General features: G+C 44.6%; 1 protein-coding gene and 1 pseudogene across 1 annotated transcript; one reads left to right on the top strand and one right to left on the bottom strand.

The window, feature by feature from the left end:
• Window positions 1–6,259: 6,259 nt before the first annotated feature.
• Window positions 6,260–7,183, bottom strand: LOC123252843 (mas-related G-protein coupled receptor member X2-like). Its single transcript, XM_044682078.1, has one exon. The coding sequence runs from the start codon at window positions 7,181–7,183 to the stop codon at window positions 6,260–6,262; it is 924 nt and encodes a 307-aa protein (XP_044538013.1).
• Window positions 7,182–17,255, top strand: LOC123252842 (annotated as a pseudogene).
• The last annotated feature ends 7,920 nt before the right edge of the window (window positions 17,256–25,175 follow it).

Genomic DNA, 25,175 nt, shown 5'->3' with positions numbered 1-25,175 from the left:
CACATTTAGGATTTTGGGGCAAACATTCCTGAGTGGTTTGCCATTTCCTTCTGCAGCTCATTTTACAAATGAAGAAACTGAGGCAAACAGGGTTTAGTGATTTGCTCAGGATTTCATAGCTATTAACTATATGAGGCTTGATTTGAACCCGGGTCCTCTTGCCTCTAGGTTTGGTGCTTTATCCTTTGCATTATCTACCCACTTGGTTCATAGGAGGCTTTATATAACTAAATGCTTATTCCCTTCCTTGTATCCTAACTTTGGGGCAAAGTCTCATATTCTTTAATATGAGCCTATATAAGCCCCCTTGGGGCTTGCTATATCTATCAGTGTATCGGTCACATCACCCACTAGGGGAGGAGCTGAGGGAAGAGCCAGTTAATATTAGCGATTCACTGTGAGATGACCAAGGAAAGCCGAGTGCCATGGACACCCCATGACACTTCCTGCCTTAGGGACTGGCTGATTCTAGTGATCTTCCCCATCACATAAGCAATGACGAGGAGCTGAGGCTACCTACTCACCATTCTGTATGTGGAAGCCACAACCTCTTAGAAGAGAGTGAGATCACTGTCACCAGAAGATTCAAATGTTACAGAGAAGACTGTGGTTCTGTGCGTGCGTGCGTGCGTGCGTGTGTGTGTGTGTGTGTGTGTGTGCACACTCAAGTGTCCATGTCTGTTATATGTTGTGTTTATAGGTGTGTGCTGTGCATTTGTGTTGCGGGTGTGAGAGAGATGGTGTGGTCCCTTCCCCTGCTTTGGTCTCTTAGAGTGCTGCCTGGCACTTAACACCCCTACGATAATACTTTCCTCCATACAGAAGTGAGTCATACAGAGCGAAAGAGAGACTGGAATTGAGTCACCGACACAGAGAAACCTGGAGTCTGAGACCTGGAGAAACAACCTGAAAACAAGAGAAGATGCTGAACCGCAGCCTTGGCCTTTGGAGGCAGAGAGGTACAGGCATCCCTTCCACAGAGAAGGTTAAGGGTGTTGCACCCTCCCATTTCCCAGGGTGCCAGAAGATCCCCATAACGTTTTTTGGTCCTCCGTTTCCAAGAAAGAGTCTGGATTTTTACCTTTTACCTTTTATGGGGTGTTTAGAGCCCCTTATTGTAACCTGTAGGTGACTGTTCACATTTCCTGCATTTTTGTGTCATCTGCTGGCTTTAGCCTTTTTGAAAACTTGAATTTATATGAGGGGGAAGGGAAAGGAGCAGCAGGTGGGAATAAAGGGGCAGAAGAAGTAGGCGAGCTGGAGGCTCCTTGGCAGAGGGAAGGGAAGGAGACCTCGGGGCTGAGAAGAAGACAAGATTGGGAAAGGGCCCATGGAACCTTTAGGAGGAGTCTGAGCCCTGACTCTATCCCTTCATTTGCAGCGATTTACATGGAGAGGGCAGAGAGCCACCCGGCCTGAGAGGGTATCTTTCCTCTTCCTCTCCTCACTGAAGGGTCAGTGGCATTTGCTGAAATGGCCCTTCTCTGGACTTGTGACACATGGGTGTCTGGGCCTCCCTCTCCAAGTAAATTCTGGCGCTTCTGTGAATTTAATATAAACTGTACCCCGTATTTCTTTTGAAAACCCACTTTGGTTGGTATCAGGCCCACCCTTTGACTGGGTGCACACGGTTACTGGCGGGAGTGATAATGACTTACAAGTCATGATCATGTGAGACACTTGGCCTGGGCTTCTTGACAGGCCATTCTGATGGAGGAGAGTCCCCCTCTAAGGCCCCTGGTCACCGAGGCTCCTCTGGGTGGCCTTCTGGTCCCTGTAGCCTCTTACAGGAATCAGTCTGAGATCAAGTGCATTATAAAATAGATTCACACCCCTAGGAGCCATGTAGTAACTCCCTCCTGCCTGAGATGGCAGCACACACACAGAAGCCTACTCTAACAATACCCATCCTTGAAGTCAGAGCTGGGGGATTCTCCTGCGATGACATTCTTTAATCTGGTTACATGCACAAACTTTTGCCTGGGACTAAATTCTTACTAGAAGTCACAATATTACATATTTTTAATTCTAAAAAGCATACTCCAAGCATCAAGTAGGCTCTTAACAATTGATTTTCTGGTTAGCTAGTTTCTTGGGAAGTCCGACATCTCAAGGGCTGGCCTTTGACCCAGCCTGAGGTCAAGTCTGTCCAAACAGAGAGAGCCAGAAGGAGAAGAGAAGGGCCTGAGGAAGTGAGAAGGCCTTCTTTGGGCTTCTGGGGCTCTTGGGCCCGACACTCTTCCTAGAATGACTGCTAAGCCAGATGAGTTAGGTGTGGCCAGGTGATTTTGTGACTCTCTCTCTTCTGCTCCAGCTGATGAGGAAATTCAGGCTGAAGTCCAGACAGCTACCCAGCGTCCAGTTCCCTCCCTGCCCCAGACTGTGGGCAGCAAGGTTAGTCTCCTCTCCTCAGCCTGAGGACCAGCTCCCTCCCTGTTCCACATAGGCTGCCGAAGGCCAGATGTAGAATATAAAATGCATGTGCCCTCAATGCTGGGGGCCCAGGGTGGGAGAAATGATCTCCCTTTGGGTCCATGTGTAATAAAAATCTTTCCTTTCTCATTCTGAGTGCTGTTTCCTGTGCCTGCCTGGTAATTTTTTTCTATAACACAACTTTTACTAGTAAATAATTTTAAATGATGATCCAGTCTCCAGAGAATTTTAATCATAACAATATGACAACTACAAATTGGGAGACTCAACCTTTCTTGCCTTATTTTTCTCAGCTTGTCCTTGTTACAGAAGAGTGACTTACAGTAGAGCAGATTTTTTTTTTTTACTGAGTTCCAGGTTCCTGAGAAGCTGAACTCATCAAGGAGAAGCTTTGGGGAAGATAACTTTTTTATGTATATTTCCCAGCTATTTTTCTATCTTTTTGGTGAGTGAATGTTACAATTGAGAGAGCAATCCCAGTCCAAAATCCTCCAAGCCCCAGATTCAGGCTGAAAATCTCCCAGACAGGAAGTTCAGGACCCTGTATAATCCTTTTACCATGTCACTTCCTGTCCCTTCCTCCACTTTATAGGAGCCAATTGCAGTCTTTAAATTTGCTTAGCATTGCCCAGAGGGTGGTTGGTGGTCTCTGGGTTTTCAACCACTTTTTTTTTTTTTTTTAAACCCTTGTACTTCGGTGTATTGTCTCATAGGTGGAAGATTGGTAAGGGTGGGCAATGGGGGTCAAGTGACTTGCCCAGGGTCACACAGCTGGGAAGTGTCTGAGGCCGGGTTTGAACCTAGGACCTCCTGTCTCTAGGCCTGGCTCTCACTCCACTGAGCTACCCAGCTGCCCCTTTTTCAACCACTTTTAATAAGTGGCTTGTGGACCTCCCCCACTTAGTGTTAAGTAGGGGTGTTTTCAATTTTTTTTTTTTTTAAACCCTTAACTTCTGTGTATTGACTTTATAGGTGGAAGATTGGTAAGGGTAGGCAATGGGGGTCAAGTGACTTGCCCAGGGTCACACAGCTGGGAAGTGGCTGAGGCCGGATTTGAACCTAGGACCTCCCGTCTCTAGGCCTGGCTCTCAATCCACTGAGCTACCCAGCTGCCCCCATGTTTTCAATTTTTGTTGATTAATTTAAAAATAGGCAAGGGGAGAGTTAGTCCTATCTTCACAGGACCTTGGAGTCTGAGGATGAGGTCTACTCCTTTTCACACCCTGATGTTTTGATGACAATTATTCCAGTCTGTTCAACTCCCCCTAGAAAAGAGCTTCATGTGAACCTTAAGGTTGGGAACACTTATGATTGTCTCCTGGACACTGGAGCATCCAGATCAGTGTTAGTGTGCAAATCTGATTCTGAATGCAATTCCATTGGTTCTTTAAATGTGGTAGGAGTGTCCGGGAAGCCTCAAAATGTTAGTATGCTTTCTCCTAGCATTGTGTCCATGGGCCCTTTATTGGTAGAACATTCATCCCCCCTAATGCTTGATTCACCTACAAATGTATTAGGGAGAGATCACGTATGTAAACTAAGAGCCATAATATCACATTCTCTAGATGGCTCTTTGTTCCCTGAGGACTCTAACTTTGTTCCCTGTCCTTCTTGGTGTAATTCAAGAGATAACAGCCCCTTCCTTTGAAATTCCAGCGGATATCCACCTTTGTGGGGGTGGTGAAAGGCTGTGCCAAAGCGGGAGAGCTGTCTAGGGTGGGGGAGGATCAGGGAAGTGACTTTTGCAGAGTTCTGAGGTTGGCCTTTTCTGATTCAGCCTATAAGATATTGGACTCTAAGATATCCCTATTTGGCTCGAACTCCAGCTTGCTATCCCCATGATGGAAGAGAAATCTGATCAGACTTTGATCCTCTTTTTTTTTTTTTTGGCTTGGAAACGTTCTTTAGTCATGGCAGATGGTAGGTAACTGCAATATTGTGGCAACTAACAACTAACCTTCATGCTCGTGGGATATAATCTACCTCCACTAGACCTTGGCTATGTGTCAGGAGCTTGTTATGATTTTAATCTATGTCTCTCTCTCTACACATATTTATTTTCTCCCCTCTTGGTTTTGGGAAGGGAGAGCCACATGTTATTGAATGCATTCTTAAGTCAATAATCTTGTCATTCATCCTTTACCAAGTCAATTGTCTGCTGTCAATGACTATTCACTATATCAGAACATTATTTTGTGTCAGGTTCTGTTAAGATTAGATCTCTGTCTTCCTGAGATGGGTGATTGTGAAGTTATCCTAAGATCTTCTAAAAGCAATTTTAAGGAAAGATATTGCCAATAACCTGGACTAGGGAAGCAGATCTCCTGCTGTGATTCATGATTCCGGATGGACTAAAGAGATGGCAGCAATAGAAGATGTCTCCAGAAATTAAAAAAAACAAACCCTACATCATGAGACTCTCATTTGGATATGATGAACTGAACTGTGGCGGGTTGGGCCCTCCATCTGCTGTTGTTCTTCCCAAGCACCGTTATTTTTTCTTGGTTGTAAAAGCCTCGTGCCAAAAAAGGAGAATGCCTCCTGGTGGTTCCTTGTCAATGTGCCTGTCGATCATTTTTTAAATATGTTAAGAAACACCCCAAATGGAGTTAGACCTCCATGAAATGTATGACAATCCTGAAACATATAGACATTTGATATGGGATGATTCTTTTTTTTTATTTATTTAAATTAATTTAAGTTTAATTTAAAACCCTCACCTTCTGTCTTGGAGTCAATACTGTGTATTAGCTCCAAGGCAGAAGAGCGGTAAGGGCTAGGCAATGGGGGTTAAGTGACTCGCCCAGGGTCACACAGCTGGGACGTGTCTGAGGCCAGATTTGAACCCAGGACCTCTCATCTCTAGGCCTGGCTCTCCATCCACTGAACTACTCAGCTACCCCCTGGGATGGTTCTTTGAGGAGATGAGCACAGTTCATCTCTTAGAGAATCACAGGGGGGATTGAGGGAATTAAATAGAAATCGGACCCCTTATTCCTTTGAAAATCCATTGCTCCCCCCTTTGCCTGGGGAGCACATTGTGCTCTGGGAGCATGCCAGCGGCCTCATGGCTTCCTGGCATCCTGGAAGAAGCTGGCCCCTGGTCCCATGGCACTCTTGGCATCTGGAAGACTAGCCCTTGACCTGGAAGGAGATCCAGAGAGATCCAGAAGGGGTGCCCCCATGCCTTTATAAGGGAGGGGACTGAGGAAGTGAAGTCTTTTTTGGGCTTTTTGGCTCCTTGGAGACAAGCTCTGCAAACTCACACTGGTTAGGTGTGGCCAGCTGACTTTGGGATTCTCTCTTACTCCAACTCCTACTAATGAACTATAGAATACATGAAGAATGCAATATAAACTATAACACACTATAATTATAATAATGAAATAGAATGAAACACTATAAGACCATAACATATAACCAATAGAATATAAAATTCTATAATATAGACTAAATAATATAAATAATTATCAATTAATAGACAGTCTCCAAGGAATTTCTATCAGAACGGTCAGCATTAGGCCTGCCGTCAGAAAGGTCTGAGTTCAAATCCAGTTTCAGGGACCGCCTAGCTTTGGGGGCCACGGGCAGTGCCTGAACCGTTACCTGCCTCAGTTTCCTGAACTGTAAGATGGGCCCGATGAGCGCATGTGCCCCCCTCTCCGCCCCCGGGGATACCGTGAGGGTTCCGGGAGATCTGTGCAGAGTTCTTCGAAGAGATGCTCGCTCCTGGCTGGGCGTTCGGGGCCTGGGCACCAAGCCAAGGGCAGGGCAGGAGGTGGAGGCCCGGCTCTGCCCCAGGAGGGCGCCGCCCCTGCGGCCGGGTTCAGAAGGACGTCTCCCAGGTGGTGGTGTGGGAGGCGTCCCTCTCGTCGCCCTCCAGGTCCTGCTCGTCGGTCAGGGCCCTCTGGAGCACCCGCCGGAGCGGCTCCCTCCCCCTCCTGCCCCTGCGGCGGCGGCGGTTCAGGGCGAAGTAGAGGACGGGGTTGGCGCTGCAGTTCAAGTTGGCCAGGAGCGTGGGCAGCCAGAGGGGAACGAGGACGTCTATGCCGAAGGTCTCCAGGAAATGCTCGATGTCGGGGGCCAGGCCGAAGAGCAGGAACACGAGGGCCATGATGAGGGCCAGGCGGTAGAGCCTGGGCGGCCGCCGCCGGCGCCGGCCGCTGCACTGGACCTTCAGCACGATGGCGAGGCTGGCCAGGAAGAGCAGGGCGGTGAAGAGGAAGAAGTGGACCATCTGGCCGATGATGATGGGGTTGCAGAAATGGCTGTCCTGGTCGCTGAGGCAGAACAGAAAGTGCCCCCCCAGCAGCAGGCAGGCCAGAACCCAGAGGCCGCCGCACACCACCGTCGACGTGTGCTGGGGCCGCCGGCGCCGGTAGCCGCGCGGGCAGAGCGCCGAGAGGCAGAGCTCGGCGCAGGTGGCCGCCCGCAGGCTCAGGGCGGCGGAGTAGGCCATTTCGGTGATGTCGTTCACGCCCATCCAGGCGGGGGAGCGCTCGAAGTAGTCTAGCAGGTCCCCCAAGCAGAGCACCGAGTGGCCGCACAGGAAGAGGGCTTCGGCCGCGGCCAGGTTGAGCACGTAGACGGAGACGGGGTTCCTGCGGATGAGGAAGCCCAGCAGCCACAGGACCAGGAGGTTCCCCAGCAGGCCGAGCAGCGCGACGAGCAGAACGACGCCCCCCAGCCACTTGTACAGCGTGAAGCCTTCGGCGGGGCTGCTGCGGTCCGGGACGGAGAACTCGGCCATGCCCGGCGGCTCCTCCGAGGCTGCCAGAGCGACCCTCCGCGCGGGCGCCGCCAGGGGGCGCCCCAGGGCCCGGCACGAAGGGCGGAGGAAGCTCGACCGCTACGGGCCGCGGCGCGCCTCTCAATCGCTCGCGAGGGCCTTTAGACGGCGTTCAGGCCAGTGCCGGGCCCGTTGGCTCTCTTTGACCCAACGTGGAGTTCTCTGGGGCGAGACACCGGCGAGCCGGGCCATTTCCTTCTCCAGGTCGCTTGACAGAGGAGGAAACGGAGGCGGACGGGGCCCACCGTAAGGGGCTGAGGGCTCGCCTGAAGCCGTGCGGGTGAGGCTTTCGGACACCAGGCCCAGCCCGCGATCTGCTGGGAAAACCAGCCCCCACTTCCTCCCCGCCCCGCTCAGGCCCCCCAGACTGGCTCCGCCCGCCTTTGACCAAACGGAGGCCTTCCGGAGAGCCGACCGTGAATTAATAACCCGCCGCGGTTACCGGGAGGCAAGGCTCGAGCGCCAGCCCAGAGAAAGGCTGAAAAAAGCAGCCTGGCGAGGAGGCAAGAATGGGGGAGGGGGGGCGGGGGCGGCTCTCTTGCTGTTTGGGCCCCTCCATGACCCCTTTTGGGGTTTTCCTGGCAAAGTTGCTAGAGGGCTTTGCCATTTTCTACATGGACCACCGATGAGGCAGAAAGGATCCAATGACTTGGGTAGGATCACACTGAGGAGGCTGGACTTGAACTCGCAAAGGTGAGTCTTCTTCACTCCCAGCCCAGCCCAGGCCTGCCCTCTAGCTACTGCGCCACCTTGCTGTCCCAGCTATATGCTCAGCATCTACCTAGTAGGCACTTCATAAATGTCTGCTTCCTTCTCCCCTTTCCTTCTTTCTCCTGTCATGGCCTGAGAGTGGGGAATAGAAATGAGCCTCCAGCAGATGCTTCTCCTTTCTGAAAGTCTGACCAGGCTTCAAACCATTCTCCATTGCCCCCTCCCGTCTGCTCTTCCTTTAGACTGTGGAAGACTACATGGGGTTTGGGGATCCTTCTGTAACTCGTGTGGACAGCCCTATAGGACAGGCTAAATCGTTTGATTCAATACGACAGACTTTTATTGATTTGTTCATGAAGGTAGGCAAGCCTGCGATTATTTGTCCATTTACTCCTTCATTCATAAATCGATCCACTTTGTTCATACTTAAACATTTCTATCCATAATTTTTTTCTTTTAGATAACTTTTGTTGTTCAATATGGCGCCCCCCCAAATTAAATTTTTTAAACTTTATTTAAAGTATTTTTCCACAGTTCCATGATTCATGTTTTTTTTCCCTTCCTTCTTCCCTCTCCCCTCCCGGAGCCAACAAGCCATTCCACTGGGTTATCCATGTGTTATCGCTCAATACCTATTTCCATATTATTCATTTTGGTAATAGAGTGATCTTTTAAAAACCGAAAACCCCAAATCCTATACCATATAAACAAGTGGTAAAGCCTGCTTTTCTTCTTCGATTCTGCTCCCACAGTTCTTTCTCTAGATGTGGAGCTTCTTTCTCCAAAGCCCCTCAGGGTTGTTCTGGATCATCGCATTGCTATTAGTAGCAAAGTCAATTACCTTTGATCACCCCACAACGTCTCACTTTCTGTGTACAACATTCTCCTGGTTCTGCCCATTTTGTTCCGCATCAGTTCATGGAGGTCGTTCCAATTCACATGGAGTTCCTCCAGTTCATCATTCCTTTCAGCACAATAGTATTCCGTCCTCATCAGACACCACAATGTGTTCAGCCATTCCCTCATCGATGGACACCACCTCATTTTTCAGGGATTTTTTGCCACCACAAAGTGTGACTATGAATATTTTTGTACAAACATTTCCCCTTATTATCTTTTTGGGTATTGCTGGATCAAAGAGCAGGCACAGAATTAATTTTTTTAATGAATGAATGAAGGAGAAAGAGGAAAAAATGCTTTTATACAACTATAATGTGAACCAACTCCCAGTGTATGCACACTATTCCATACTCAGTCATCCATGTTTGAAAAGGAGAGGAAATGACATAATCTTTTGATTTTTTTTTTCCTGTGCCAAATTGCAACAAACATTTGCTTAATACTTCCTGTTTGGAGATGCTGGTCCCAGAATAACTATCACCGCCTGGCTTGGTGCTAGGAATATAAAGACAAAGAACCTATTCCTGCCCTGAAGTAGCTGGTAGTCTACAGAGGGGATATGGAGAGGGAAGGAGCATATGGCACCAGGGGCTCACCGTAGGACAAACCAGGTCACCGACCAGCCCAGAACGTGACACGGCAGGCGTCAGGATTGTTTGTTTTTTCCCCTATTCCTTCAGGTCCCTTTTATTGACAAATGATGTGCCTTTGGAACTGATGAGCAAGGCAGAAATGGGGCATTTCTCCAGTCTGAGAAGAGAAGAAAAGTCAAGGAGTCATGATGGCCATTCATTCCGAGCCAGAGGTTTGGGAGGACAGAGTGGGGACAAGAATGTTGACATCCTCGGTCAATAGGGATCACTGAGGTATTCAAAGCAAAACTCCCTCTCATTTCTAGGGATCATGTTGATTTTTTTTACATGTGATTAGGAAATATTTAGTGAAATAAGTAAATAAATAATCATAAAAAATTCTTAAATGAAACTGCCCAAGTCTCTTAGAACCAGAGGACAAAGTAGTGGTAGTGATCAACTCTATCATCATTTTATTTTATTTTTTTAAACCCTTAACTTCTGTGCATTGGCTCCTTGGTGGAAGAGTGGTAAGGGTGGGCAATGGGGGTCAAGTGACTTGCCCAGGGTCACCCAGCTGGGAAGTGTCTGAGGCCAGATTTGAACCCAAGACCTCCCATCTCTAGGCCTGACTTTCAATCCACTGAGCTACCCAGCTGCCCTGTGATCACCTCTAGATAGAAACCTCCAAATAAAAATTCCAGGACCGTTATGGAGCTTCTAGGTCAAAGGGGAAAACAACCCTGAAAATGCCAAAGATGGAAGAATCCAAGTATTGAGAAGCCACAGTTGGGATGACACATGATTTAGCAGCCACCCCTACAAGGAGTGGAGAACTGGAAATACAAAATGCTGAGAAGCAAAGGGCAGAGGCTTACAGTCTTAAGTAATTTACCCAGCAAAACTGAGTATAATCCTGCAAGGGGAAAAAGAGATTTTTAATGAAATAGAGGACTTCCATACTAGGCCCCGACAGTGAAGGGGCGGCGAGAAAAATAGAGTTCCAGGCCTCCCGAGAACCAGCTCGAGCAAACAAGAGTGAAAGATTCACACACACACACACACACACACAGATGGACAGGCAGGAGTTCCAATGATAGATTGATAGGCCCGAGCAGAACAAGGAGTCTGCCACAAGTTCAAATTATATTGAGAATCCATTCCTATATATATATATATATAAAAGTTTTCTCTAACAAATAAAAAGAACATGACCGCATCGTTGACCAATCATAAGCTCTTAAGCATTACGTCATTCTTAGGGGTGTAACTTTCTCACAGAAAATTGTTTATGAAAAGACTTTAACCAAAACATTTGTAAGGCATTTACACAAACTCCAGCAACTGAGGAATATTGACAGTAACTTGAGGAGGGTGCACAGGAATTAGGGCAAAAGAGAGTCTGGCTCATTTGGCCATGACATTACAGAAGCTTCTTTGGTCAGTAAAACAATGACCAACTCAAGGATTATTATGAAGGGAGCTTTCGGGAGGTGTCTTGTTTTGGCTATAGCTAGACAGTACTTTTTGAGCTACTATTCTGAGATTCTGGCCCTGCCAAAGAAATCTTCAAGCAAGCTCATAAACATGTCTTTAAGGCAGCTTTTCCTCAGTGGATCCAATTTGTCTTTAGGTTTATTCATATATCCTCACACTTCCAAGCAATTCTGATTAAAAAATAGACCTGGGCTCTTTAGAAACTCTGGAGTTCAAACATGGGAGTCAAGAGAAAAAAGTTAATAGGGATGAGTAATAAAGGACCAAACCAGGAAGAGTTGCTTAATTCTATTGCAGAGATGACAGATGTGTCTCCTCTGAATCCTAACATCATCAGTAGACATGGAGTGACTCGAATAAGACAAAGACTGAAGAAAACGGGGAGGTGTTGCTTAGAGAAGAAGAAACTCAGGGAAGATGAAATGACTATTTCTGGGGATTGGAAAGGTTGAAATGGGGATTCTTAGGGCATGATTAGAGGGTCATCTGTCAAGTATCTTAAAGAGGGGATTCTTTTTCAGACATTGATTGGAACAGAGAGGCACTAAAGCCATTTCCCCCAGGTGGAATCATATTGTATTGTTTTATCTTTGCCTTCACAGTCCAGGGAGGTTAACTGTGGGGTTGCCCAATGTGTAGCAGTTTAAGAAAGCCTCTGTGGGAAGATTCTGCCATTTTTCTTTTCCAGGATGGCATGGGCCCTAAAGAGATCATTCTCTGATTTTTCTCTTTCCTACCTCTCTCATCAGCCTTTGCTTGATTTTCTAGCCTGTCTCAGACAGACAGAATCCCAGAAGTAGGACAGAGGGGTCAGTGTGGCCGTGGGCTCACTCCAAGCTCAGCCTCTTTGAACACTGTTAAGGATTAAAGAAAGGATTTGGAGTCTTTCCTGGACACAAGATGAGGGCCTTTAAGGTCTCCTTAAGCATTGCTTCATTTTCTGAATCTCCCCATTCTTCTGCCTGCCTGCTCATTTCTTCCCCTAAACCCTGTCTGAAGATCACATGTGAGAACCCAATAAGAACCGGGTGTAGAGAAGAACAGACAATATCACAACATACCTCCCACATCCACTAAGTAGAGCAGGAGAACGAGCCAAATCAATGTCTGAGGGTCCCGTTCATGGGAGCCTAGCTCTCCTCAACTTTTGCCCCCAATTTTTAGGTTTTAAAGATGGTTCTAGAACCTGTTGTTCTCCTTAGAATGTTGACTGTTGCCCACCTTTGTGTTGCCCAACATTTTAAAGTGTGAGATATGTCTTGAAGCTTTTAATAAAAATTATAAAGATCCTAGGTGAAGCAGATGTCCCTGTACCCTTCATTGGTCGCTTCTTACCATGTCGATGACAAAGGATTGATGACAATTTTTTTGTGCCTGAGAATTCAGGTTTGAAATCATCTAACGACAGTATCAACCATACTGCTCTTCTTAAGAATGATTTGTTAAAATAGAAAGGAACCCTGTTATGCTCACACTCAGCCTCTTCAAGGACCACACACACCCCTTCCCATATATGTGCTACTATTTACTTATTCTCTCCTTTGACTTGCCTCTTCTTACCCGGCAAGTCCAGCGAGGTCTTCCTCACTCATCAGGGCATTCAACATCCATGGGACATGGAAGCAGGCGTTTATAGGATCCTGGCTGGGAAGCCCATGAGGGAGAAAATGTCTTTCATTTCAGGCACTTCCCAATCTGAGATCTAAGGCTTTGATGTTCTCAGTCTATTCAGAAATATCTGAAGCACTTGAAAGGGTTTCTCTGCTCGCTCCATGACTTATAGTGCTCACTATTGCCAGTTAGAGAAAGCCTCAACTCTTTATGTTCAAATGGCATTTCCAAGCTCAGTCAATTTACATTGCTTCATAAAGGAGAGCTCAAAATAGGTCACCTCTTAATGTGAGTAGAAGTCTTTCTAAAGTGAGAATGAGTGGTAAGCGGGAGATGGAGGATGGTCTTTTAATGATGGCAACATAGGATTTGGAACCGTGGGATGGGATTGGTATGATGTAGTGGAAGCATGTTAATAATCGAGGAATTGGTTCAGTTATTTGTGAGGTAATTTATTTTTTCAAACTTCCTTTTCCTCCCTCCATAATTCTGTTGTTTTTTAAGGGTTTAAAAAATCTTTCTTTAGAGGCAAATACTGTAAAGTGACTTTTCCAGGGTCACACTGCTAGTAAATGGCTGAGACCAGATTTAAATTCAGATCTTTCAGATTCCAGACTCAGCCCTCTATCCCCTGCACCATGTAGTTGCTCTTGTGAGGTACTTAAAAAAAAAGGATTTTCCTCCCTCATCTGCTTCCCAACCAGGCTCTTATTTTAAATGTCTACCTTTTCCCTATGGATATTGAGTACATTGGTGGGAAAGAATGACCTAGGTTTTCATATAAATGGTAGCCCATTTCATTTTGGGGGAACCTTATTTTATTCCTCTTCTCCCCATTACACATAAAAACAGTTTCCAACATTTTAAAAAGAATTTTGAGTCTTGAATTTTGAATTCCCCCTTTCCTCCTCCCTACCCACCATGGTAAGCAATCTGATATTAATTCCACGTGTGATCATGTAAAACATTTTCCCATATTAATCCTTTTGTGGAAGAAAGCTTGAACAAAACAAAAAAAAATTAAGAAAGTGAAAAATATCTGTTTTGGTTTTCATCTAGACTCCATTAATTCTGTCCCTGGAAGCAGATGGCATTTTTATCATGGAATTGTTTTGGATCATCATATTGCTGAGAATAGCTAAGTTATTGACAATTTCTCATGGCACGGTATTGCTTTCTCTGTGTACAATGTTCTCTGGGTTCTACTTACTTCATTCTGCTTCAGTTCATATATATCTTTCCAGGCTTTTCCCAAGTTCTTTCTACTCATCGTTTCCTATAGCACTATGGTATTTTCTCACAATCATATACTATAACTCAGTTATTTCTTAATTGATGGGCATCCTCTCACTTTCTAATTTTTTACCTCCCCCCTGCCCAATAGAGCTGCTCTAAATATCCCTGCACATATAGGTCCTGCCCCTTCCTTTCTTAAAAATATTTTTGGGACACTAGCCTAGCAATGGTATTGCTGGGTAAAAGGGCATGCATTATTTCATAGTCCTTTGGATATAGGTTCAAATTGCTCTTCAGAATGGTTAATTCAGTTCACAGTTCCCCTGATGGCACATTAATGTCTCAATTTTCCCACATTCCTTCCAAGTTTTATAATTTTCCTTTCCTGTCATAATAGCCAAATCTCTCTCTCTCTCTCACTTTCTCTCTCTCTCTCTCTCTCTCTCTCTCTCTCTCTCTCTCTCTCTCTACCTCAGAGTTGTTTCAGTTTGCATTTCTCCAATTAATAATGATTTCGAGCATTCTTTCACATAACAATAGTTTTAATTACTTTGAGAACTTCTCATTTATATCCTTTGATCATTAATCAATTGGAGAATGATTTGCATTCTTATACATTCAAGTTATTTCTTTACATATTTAAAAATGAGGTTTTCATTAAAGAAATTTATTATAAAATTTTTTCACCATTATGATTACTATGTATTACTTTATATCTTATTTCATCCCTTGTTTATCCTTTCCTCTCTCCTTTCATTCTGTCCATCCTCAAAAATGTTTAGCTTCTGAGCACCACATGTCCCAATTTGTCCTTTTTTCTGTCAGCCCCACTCCTTCCCTTATCCTCTTCTCCTCCTACTTTCATGTAGGGTAAAATAAATTTCTATACCCACTTGATTGTGTATGTTCTTCTCTCTTTAAGCCAGTTCTGATGAGAATAAGATTCAAGTGTTATCCTCCTGATATCCCCCTCCCCTTTAATGTCTCTTTTATTATAAGTTAATCCATTCTATTTCTTCTTTCTCCCACCTTCCAATGCATCTTAATTTAATTTTTTTAAAACCTTAACTTCTGTGTATTGGCTCCTAGGTGGAAGAGTGGTAAGGGTGGGCAATGGGGGTCAAGTGACTTGCCCAGGGTCACACAGCTGGGGAGTGTCTGAGGCCAGCTTTGAACCTAGGACCTCCCGTCCATTTAATTTTTTTTAGATATCATCCCATTATATTCAACTCACACCTTTGCCTTCTAAGTATTTCCCTTCTAACTGCTCTAATAATGATAAAGTTCTTAGGAATTACACATATCATCTTCCCAAGGAGGGATGAATTTTAACCTAACTGAATGTCTTTTGATTTTTTTCCCTTTTTACCATTTTATTATTCTCTTGAGTCTTGAATTGAAAGTCAAAATTTCCATTTAGCTCTGATCTTTTCATCAGGAATGTCTGAAAGTCCTCTATTTCATTGAATACCCATTTTTTCCCTGAATGATTATGCCCAGTTTTGCTGGGTAAGTCATTCTTGGTTGAAATCCTAGCTCCTTTGTCATCTGGAATATCATATTCCAGGCCCTAAAATTCTTTAATGGGGAAGCTACTAAATCTTCTATTATCCTGACTGTGACTCCACGATATTTGAATTGTTTCTTTCTGGCTGCTTTAAATATTTTCTCCTTGACCCGGGAGTTCTAGAATTTGGTTATAATATTCCTGGAGTTATCCTTTTGGGATCTCTTTCCAGAGGTGTTCAGTGGACTTTCCATTCCTCTTTTATCCTTTGATTCTAGACTATCAGGGCAGTTTTCCTTGATACTTTCTTGAAAGATGATGTCTAAGCTCTTTTTTTGATTATGCTTTCAGGTAGTCTAATACTTCTTAGATTATCTCTCTTGGATTTATTTTCCAGGTCAGTTGTTTTTCCAATGAGATAGTTTACATTTTCTTCTATTTTTTCATTCTTTTGTCTTTATTTGATTGTTTCTTGATGTCTTATGAAGTCATTAGCTTTGACTTGCTCAATTCTAATTTTTAGACATGATTTTCTTCACTAAGCACTTGTACCTCCTTTTCCATTTGGCTAATTACAGAACCAGGAGAACACTGTATACAGTAACAGCAATATTTGTTGAACAATTGTCAATGACTTAGCTACTCTTAGCAATACAGACAATTTCAAAGGACTCCGTGATGAAAAATGCCATCTACTCCCAGAAAAAGAACTGATGGAGTGTGAATACAGACTGATACAAACTTTATTTCACTTTCTCCATTTTTTGATTGAATGACTAATTTTTCTATAAAATGACTAATATAGGAAAATATTTTACATTATTGCACATGTGTATCAGATTGCATGCCATCTCTAGGAGAGGGGAAGAGAGGGAGAGAATTTTGCTCACCTAAGGAAATATTTGCTTAAAAAATTACAAGGTTGCTTATGAACTACCACCATCTTATCTTAAAGTTGTATATCTTCATGTTCATATGTCAGCAGTCTTAAAAAAAGTTTTTCTTTCCTTTTTTTAACCTTCAAATAAATAAATAAATGTATTATTATTGTTGTTGTTATTATTATTATTAATTTTTGCTGCTGGTCTCCTCTCCCCCCCACCCCCCACCTCAGCCACAGATGCTGCTGGGGTGGGGCTCAGAGAGAGCCTGGCCAGTCCAGAGGGACCTTCAGGAGCTGGAGGAAGAAATGGTGTTTTTCTCAGGTTGAAAGGGGCAGTTACTGATGATGTGGCAGAAGCAGATATAATTTCTACATCAGAATTTAAGCATTCTGGAGAACCGCTAGCAACAGGAGATGAAGGAGGTAGAGACGTCATCTTCCAACAGGAGCAGGAGGACAAAATCCAAACACACAGCAGAGGAGAATATGATGTTTACGGCACCTTCCGGAGCCACGAACCTGAGTTTGACCACTTGAAAAGTTTAGAATTTGTAGAAAAGATCACCAAGATGAAGTGGTGTCCTCAGAAAAATGCTGCTCAATTTTTATCATCTACCAATGATAAAACCACAATGTTAAGGCAAATATCTGAAAGAGACCAAAGAACTTGAAGGAAGAAGATGGTCGGCCTGGAGATCCTACAACAGTTACTACAGGACGAGTGCCAGTGTTCAGCCCCATGGTTCTGATGGTCGAGGCGAGACCAAGGAGAATATTTGCCACCGCGCAGCCGTATCACATCAAATCCATCTCTGTCAGAAGTGATTATGAAAGTTATCTATCTACAGATGATTTGCCAATTAATCTTTGGCACCTTGAGATTATGGCCAGAAGTTTGAATATTGTGGATATCAAACCTACCAATGTGGAAGTGCTGACTGAAGTCATCTTGGCAGCAGATTTTCATCCCAACAGTTTGTGGAAAGAAGCAGTAAAGGGACAATTGGACCGTGCGACACGAGGGCGTCTGTACTCTGCACTGGGCATTTGAAATTGTTTGAAGAACCTGAAGATCCCAGTAACAGATCCTTTTTCTCCGAAAGATCTTTTGGATGAATACGTAGAAGACGGAATCTCAGCAATAAAGCAACATCAGTAAACTCTAAAAAGAAAATAATTTCATGTTTCTATTTCAGAAAACTGGAATTGTAATTTCAGAAGGGCACCCACAACGCTTAGTCTAATCCACACATAGAAAAAAACCACTCCAATATATTTCCACCAAGTGGATAACTGAGATTAGACTAAAGCTAAGAAATGAGGGGGAATCTACTATGTTCCAGAGTAGAAGAGAGTAGAAACATTGTTGGCAAGTGTTTCCTGATAGCAAGCCACAATTTTATTTTAGTAAATTCTAACCATTCCTCTTTGTGTTCTACCTTTTGGAGTCAAGAAGTCCAAGACTGATCCATCTTCCAATTGTCAGCCTTTTAAATACTGAAGTGCTGCCCTTTTGTACACTACGATGGTAATGCTTTATAATGGTAATAGAATTTTTGTGAACAATCTTGAAAGACATGTAATTATTACTAAAAAAAGAGTTGATATGGATTGAGAATCATTCATCTCCTCCGAGGTCCATGCCAACTCTTGCTCTACAGTACTAGCCTTGTCATTAATGATTACTCCCCCCCTCCCCTCCCCCATGAGATGAGGGAGGCCCAAGAGAGAGCTGTGGGATTTATAGGGCATAAAAGGGATGTCTGAATTGTGTGAAAGTGTCACCAAACCCTTTGCAAACTCTTAAATTTTTATAATTTTAAAAAGATAGACAGCGTTGTTAAACAGATTCCTGAAATGCGTAAGGGAAGAGAGGAACCAGATATAAATTTTGTCTACACGTTCTGCTGAAGACTGATATCTGTAAAATGACCCCCTCCATTCAGATTATTCAGCTTTTTACCATGAGCTGAGAGTGACTCTTTCACCCATCCTGCTAAACTAATTGGTCTTGTCCTCTACATGCACAGAGAGAAGGAAGGACAGTTGAAATAGAGGATACAAAGAAGTTAATGTAAAGGGAACTAATGCTGAGCTAAGAGAGTGGGGAAGGGAAGAGAAGAAGCACTTCTTCATTTCTCCATGATTCCCTTAGAATTGTCTCCCCAAATCCTGGGAACCCACACCTTGATTACTCTACTCACCACAATCCCAAAGAGTAACAAAGAAACCTCCGGGATAGAAGGGATAAACCCATCCTGAAGAAAAGTCAGACCTGGGGAGACTGACCTGGAAGTGTGGCTCTTCTGTCTGGATGTAGGGCTGTCCGTAAGCTTATTTGATGTGAGGGGCAGCTGGGTAGCTCAGTGGAGTGAGAGTCAGGCCTAGAGACGGGAGGTCCTAGGTTCAAACCCGGCCTCAGCCACTTCCCAGCTGTGTGACCCTGGGCAAGTCACTTGACCCCCATTGCCCACCCTTACCAATCTTCCACCTATGAGACAATACACCGAAGTACAAGGGTTAAAAAAAAAAAAAAAGAGTATTTGATGTGAAATGAAGTGCAAGTATTAAGAGCTTGGAAAAGTTGCTGTGGCTTTTGGTATAGTAAAACTGACCAGTTGGAGCTCAGAATTAGTGAAAAGTGTCCTCTCAGGGGAATTATCTCCGTACCTCTCCATGTCTCTTATGTCTCATGGCTCCATGAGAATGTGCATGGGGATCCGTTAGTGGTAGGGATAAACTATTTCAAGCAGTGAGCTCACATATCCCAAACCAGGGAAAGAGGAATAGATTCTAAGACCTTTCCATTCTCAATATCTAAAGGAATTAGAGAAATTTTTTAAAAATGAAGAACTGAAGTTATTCAGTTCATATCTGGAGATTTAAAAGGGACATGAAGCAGTGAAGTCATAGCGATATGAGGTTCTGTGGAACTAACTGGATAGGATCTGTTTCTAAAAAGAAGATTAAACTGGAATTAGAGTGGACTGTCCAGCAATGAAATTGACTTCTGTCTCTCTTTTCAGAATGATCCAAAGTTCATTTAGGAAAATCAGAGGGATTCTTTTTTTATGTTATTGGGCATTTGATCATATTTTATTTTATTAAATATTTTTATTGCCATCTTTGTCTTTTTTTTTTTTTTTGTATTTTAAACCCTTAACTTCTGTGTATTGACTGATAGGTGGAAGAGTGGTAAGGGTAGGCAATGGGGGTCAAGTGACTTGCCCAGGGTCACACAGCTGGGAAGTGTCTGAGGCCGGATTTGAACCTAGGACCTCCCGTCTCTAGGCCTGGCTCTCAATCCACTGAGCTACCCAGCTGCCCCCTCCATCTTTGTCTTTTATATCATTTTTTCCTAGATACACTCCCCTTCCCTACAATATAAATAATAGCTTAAAGAGACTCACTCAGTAGTCTTCTTTTTAAATAAAAATCAGTTAAAAAGCCTTTCCCCCTCCTTTCTGTTCTGATCGGATACAATTGGGAAAGAAAAAAACAAAAGAAAAGAAAAACAACTCTTGTAACAAATAGATTTGCTCTAGCAAAAGTAATTTCCTTATTGACTACATCCAAAAAATGTCTTTGAGTCCATCATCTCTCTGTTAGAATGTAGGTAGTCTTTGTCATCGCTGGACTCCTCCAGAGTTTTGCCTATCCGAGTTAGAGTTCTTACATCTTTCAAAGTTATCTTTAAGCGTTGCTAGTGTATAATTTTTTCTCTTTGTTCTGTTCACTTCTCTTTGAATCAGTTCTTATAAACTTTCCAAAATTTTACTGAAATGGTTCCCTTCATTATTTCTGGGAGACATTTTGGAAGGGATTATGGAGGGGAGTAGGACTGAGTACCCACATCTCACTGGAAAACCCAGACTGCTAACATTGACCACAATCTCTAGGAGTGAGAAGGGGTGACTCCCCAATTTCCCCCATGGCAGATGGCATAGATCTGATGTGAAGAAATGGGGCCCAGCTAGATAAATTGATCTGGAGATGCCTTTGTGTTCTCTGTTCTGGAAATCCTGAGGAAACTGAAAACAGATAAGTTTTATCAAGAGGCTCCAGTGGAACATCATTGTCTAATCAGACCCGGGGGATTGTTGAACACGCCCTCCGCTCTTGGGGAAGCTTTCTGTTGATCTACTCATTCCGGGAAGCAAGGCCACTACCAGGACTGTTCTGCAAAGATCAAAGGAGGGAGGAAAGGATCCATATTGATGGTATTGATGATAACTTTTCTTAGAGAATAATATTATTATTCTCTAAAATATTGATGATAGCTTTTCTTAGAGAATCAAAGAAATGGAAGCTAAGGAGGTGCCCAGTAATCAGGGAAATGGCTCAGCTAATTGTGACATAAAAATGTAAGAGAATAAAATAGTGCCATAAGAAATGAGGAAAGGAATGGTTTCAGTGAAAGCTGGGGAAATACTTATGAACTAATGCAGGGAGAAGTTAAATAGAGCAGTATTGGGGAATGTGGGGATCAGAAGCTGTAAACTTTTAGAATGGATAAAATGAAAGGAGAGTGAAAAGGATAAATGGAGGGGATAGGCTAGAGAGTAAGGCGCAGTGATTACAATGGTAAAAACATTTATGTCTCTTTAATAAAGGCCTCATTTGTCAAATACATAAGAGTAATGAGTCAAAAAATATAAGAATACAAGGCACCCCCTCCCAGTCAATAAAAAGTCAAAGAACATGAACGGGCAGTTCTGAGACAAAGTAATTAAAGCTTTCTGTTATCATGCAAAAATGCTTTAAAATCACTAAGGAAATGCAAATTAAAACAACTCAGGTCTCACCACACACTAATCAGATTGACTATTACAAAAGGAAAAGAAAATGACAAAAGTTAGAAAGCATATGGGAAAGTTGAGATACTAATGCATTGTTGGGGGTGTTGTGAACTGATTCAACCATTCTGGAGAGCAATTCAAACCTAGGTCCAAAAGGCTGTTAGACTCAGCAACACCATTACTAGGTTTGTATTTCTGAAATCATCCTGCTTCCTCTTTTGATTGCACAATAGTATTTCATTAAAATCAAATATCACTGCTTGTGTAGCCATTCCTCAATTTATGTGCAACCCCTCAATTTCCAATTGAGGAATGAAAAGAAAAATAAATAGAAATAAATGCACAGAAATTTTAAAAAATGGAAGGACCTAATTATTTAAAACAATTTTGTTTGTGGGAACAAGAAATTGGAAAGTGAAGGGATACCATTTAATAAAGAATTATTGAATAACATTTGGTATATCCTTGTATGGAATACTATTGTGCTACAAGAAATGATGAGCAGGAGGAACTCGGAAAAAAACCAGAAAGACTTACATGAACTGAAGCAGAGTGAAGTAAGCAGAACCAGAAGAACATTGTACATGGTGATAGCAATACTTTTCTATGAACAACTGTGAATCATTTAGCTATTCTCAACAATAGGATGATCCAAAACAATTCCAAAGGACTCTTAGTAAAACATGTCATCTGCTTCCAGGGAAAGAAGTGGTGGAATTTGAATCCAGATCAAAGCAAACTTTTTTTCACTTTTTCTTAAATTTTTAGTTGAGTTTCCTTCCACCAATGGATTAATATGGAAAAAAAAAAAGTTTCACATGATTGGACATGTAAAATCTATATCAGATTGTTTACCAAATCAGTAGGAGGGAAGGGAGGGGAGAGAATTTGAGGCTCAGAATTCTTTTCAAAATATTGGAAATTGTTCTTTACATATAATTAAGGAAAATTTAATTTAGTTTAAAAAATAAAGAGGACCAATTATGTCATGGGGTGGTGATGCCTTGACTTGTTTGCAGTTTGAAGTGAAGATTAGATTTAAGGGTATTTCAGTTTCACAAAGTAGTCAGTCTCTGTATAAAACCTTTTAAATTTAATATAATCAAAATTATTCCTTTTACATCTTGTAATCTTCTCTATCTCTTGTTTGATCATAAATTCTTCCCTTCTCCATTCCCCCCTCCCTTATATTACTCCCCTTTCCACCAGCACACTTCTTATTCCCCCCTATCTCTCTACAGGCTCTTTTAATCACCCCCTACCCCAACTTCTCCCTCCCTTATATGACTCCCCTTCTCACCACTCCCTTTCTTATTCCCCTTCTATTTCTCTATAGGATGAGGCTGGATTCTTTACCCCAATGAATCTGGCTGTTCTTCCCTCTTTGAGCCAATTCCAATGAGAGTGCAGTTTAAGTATTACCTGTCACCACTCTCATCCTCCCTTCCACTGTAGTTCCCCCTCCCCCTCCCCCCTCTTTTTATATGATATTATTTACTCCATTTTACTTCTCTTCCCATTTCACGTCCTCTTTTTCTCCCCTAGATTTTTTATATCATCTTAAACAGCTTAATATCACACCCTCTGAATATGTATACGTCTAACTACTGCGATAATGCCAGAAATATATATTGATCCATTACTAATGACTTAACTCTTAGTGACAAGGCAAGGAGGCTCATAATGAAAAGAGAACAGTCTCTGCACATGGAGGGACATGTTGACATCCGAGCCTCGGCTCTTTTGTTTCTGAAGAGAATATCCAGGTTAATTGTATGCCCTCCCACTCCAAACACCAGCTCCTCTCCCTCCCTCTTACAGCACTTCCCCTCTGCTCTGTCCAGAAAGTGATTCTTTATATATAACCCCAAATGCTGACGTTTCATGTCCTTTCTTACTTTCTGTTTTCACTCTGCATGATCTAGTTCAAATCCGATGAGGCCATTATTTAAAGAATGAATTTCTTCCATTTTTGATTCTCCTTTTCCATTTGTTCCCTTCTGTTTTCTTTTTTTTTTTTTTTTTTAACCCTTCTGTGTATTGGCTCCTGGGTGGAAGAGTGGTCAGGGTGGGCCATGGGGGTCAAGTGACTTGCCCAGGGTCACCCAGCTGGGAAGTGTCTGAGGCCGGATTTGAACCCAGGACCTCCCATCTCTAGGCCTGGCTCTCCATCCACTGAGCTACCCAGCTGCCCCCCTTCTGTTTTTCATGGAACTCTTTTCTTCCTTGGATTTTTTTGGCCTCTTTTTTCAGTTGACCAATTTTGATTTTAAAACCATTTTCTTCTTGCATTACTTTCACTTCTTTTCCCCATTAGGACCTCATCGTGAAAGACAGATTGGAATAGAGACAAAGAAACATTGACATTCAGAGAAACTGAGACCTAGAGAAACAGACCGAGACTAAGAGAGGGTACTGAGTCCTAACCTTGACTTGGAGAGGCAGAGAAATATTTAGCTCAGCTTCCTGGAGTGGGAAGTGAGGAGGGAAGGGAGCAGGAGTGGGGGAGGGAAGGAGACCTGAGGGAATGTTGTGGCTCAAGCCTGAGGGAAGACAAAGTGGGGGAGCCTGACCCACGGAACCCTGATCCGATCCCCTCCATTACACGGGGCAGGGAGACCCGGGGCCTTGGAGGATGATTTTCCTCTTCCTCTGCTTTTCCAGACAGGGTCAGCGACATTTGTTGGAAAGACTCTCCCTCTCCCAGGAAGTCCTGGAGTCTCCAGGGAGGCAGGGGCTTCTGAGGGCAGGGAGCCTTGATTGGTCCTGGAGTCAGGAAGGCCTGTCCAAATCCAGTTTCAAATGCCAGCTTTGGGACCCTGCGGAATCCCCTGGACCCCCAGCTTGCCTCAGTTTTATGAACCATAAAGTGGGGATCCTGAGATCCTCCCAGAGATGATGAGGATTAAGCGCGATACCTGTAAAGTCCTCAGCAAAGAGCCGGGCATATAGCAGGCAGTTAATAAACGCTTGTTCGTCATCTTTCCCACCCCGAGAACCCCTCGGGGGGAATGAATGGGGAGAGATCTCGGCTCTTTCCCCAGGAAGGTGAGAGGAGGGCGGTAGTTCCTGGGCTCCTTGCACGGGCTCCCTCGTCTGAGCATCGTGTTCTTATCTTCGGGTGGCAGGTCCAGAGCGTCGGGGTGGGAGGCGTCCTTTGCGCCCCCCCCCCACTTCCTGCTCCTCCCCGGGGCCCTCTGGAGGACCACCCTGAGGGACTCCCTCAGGAAGAAGTAAATGAAAGGCTTTGCGCTGCTGCTGTCCACACTGGCCCGGAGCCGATCGTGCAGTAAGAATGGAGTTCCCGGCCCCCAGGGGCCCTCCGAAGAGCAGGAACGCGCGGACCAGGAGCAGGAGCAGGCGGGAAGCCTGGGCTGCGGCCGGCTCTGTGAGCCACCCGGGATCCTCGGCCGCAGGGTCGGGCTGGAGCCGCCCGGGACTGGGAGGAGGCCGATCTGGCTCCACCCAAACGAAAAATCGACCCCCCCTCTCTCCCCCCGAAGAGGCCGGTCCCAGGCCCTGGGACGCCGCGCAACAGCGACGCGCGCTGGGGTCGGTGACTCGGTACCAGCGCTCGGGAGGACGAGTGCGGGCTGGAGCGATTTAGCTGGTCCCAGACAGACCCTCTGCAAGCTCCAAAAGTTTCCCGTAGGTGGAAGCCGAGGTGGCCGCCGGGGAAGGTGGAGGATGTGGCGGGAGAAGCCGGGAGCCCCAGGACGATGCGGTTCCCCAGCAGCCCAGCGGGGCCGAGGACAGAGTGAGCACGTGGGTCCAGAGCCAGGTTCCTGCGGCGCGGGCTCCAAACTCCAATTTGTACTGGGCAGCGCCGTGATGCCAAGAACAGACTCCCTCTGCCCGGGGGCGGGGGGGAGGCGCGCGGCTCCTGTCAGCCGCCGCGGGGCCACCGAGGCGTGGAAGGGGCCAGACTTTCCCAGAGGTTTATTGGGGTTTCCGTCTGCAGGAGTCGCTCCCTCTCTTTAGGGCGCAGCCGGGCGGCGCGGCATGGCCCAGCAGGCCGCGGACCGAGTAACGGACGAGTTCAAAGCCAGCTGTGTGACTGGAGCTGCTGCTTGACATCCGTTTGCCTCAGGTTCCTCACCTGTAAAATGGGATCCGTGAGGGCACCTCCCCGGGGTGGGAGGCTTCGAGGAGGATCAAATGAAGTCATAGCATGAAGCACTGAACGCAGTGTGCCCTTCAGTCATTTCTCAGCGATTTCTGACTCTCTGCGACCTCC

The sequence above is a fragment of the Gracilinanus agilis genome, chromosome 6 (genome assembly GCF_016433145.1).
Source record: "Gracilinanus agilis isolate LMUSP501 chromosome 6, AgileGrace, whole genome shotgun sequence".
NCBI lineage: Eukaryota > Metazoa > Chordata > Mammalia > Didelphimorphia > Didelphidae > Gracilinanus > Gracilinanus agilis.
The sequence above is the reverse complement of the archived record's forward strand: the minus strand, read 5'-3'. Positions and strand labels throughout refer to the sequence as shown.

Bases quoted from the DNA above. Each gene is read 5' to 3' on its own strand.
- LOC123252843 (XM_044682078.1), bottom strand. From the start codon at position 7,183: ATGGCCGAGTTCTCCGTCCCGGACCGCAGCAGCCCCGCCGAAGGCTTC.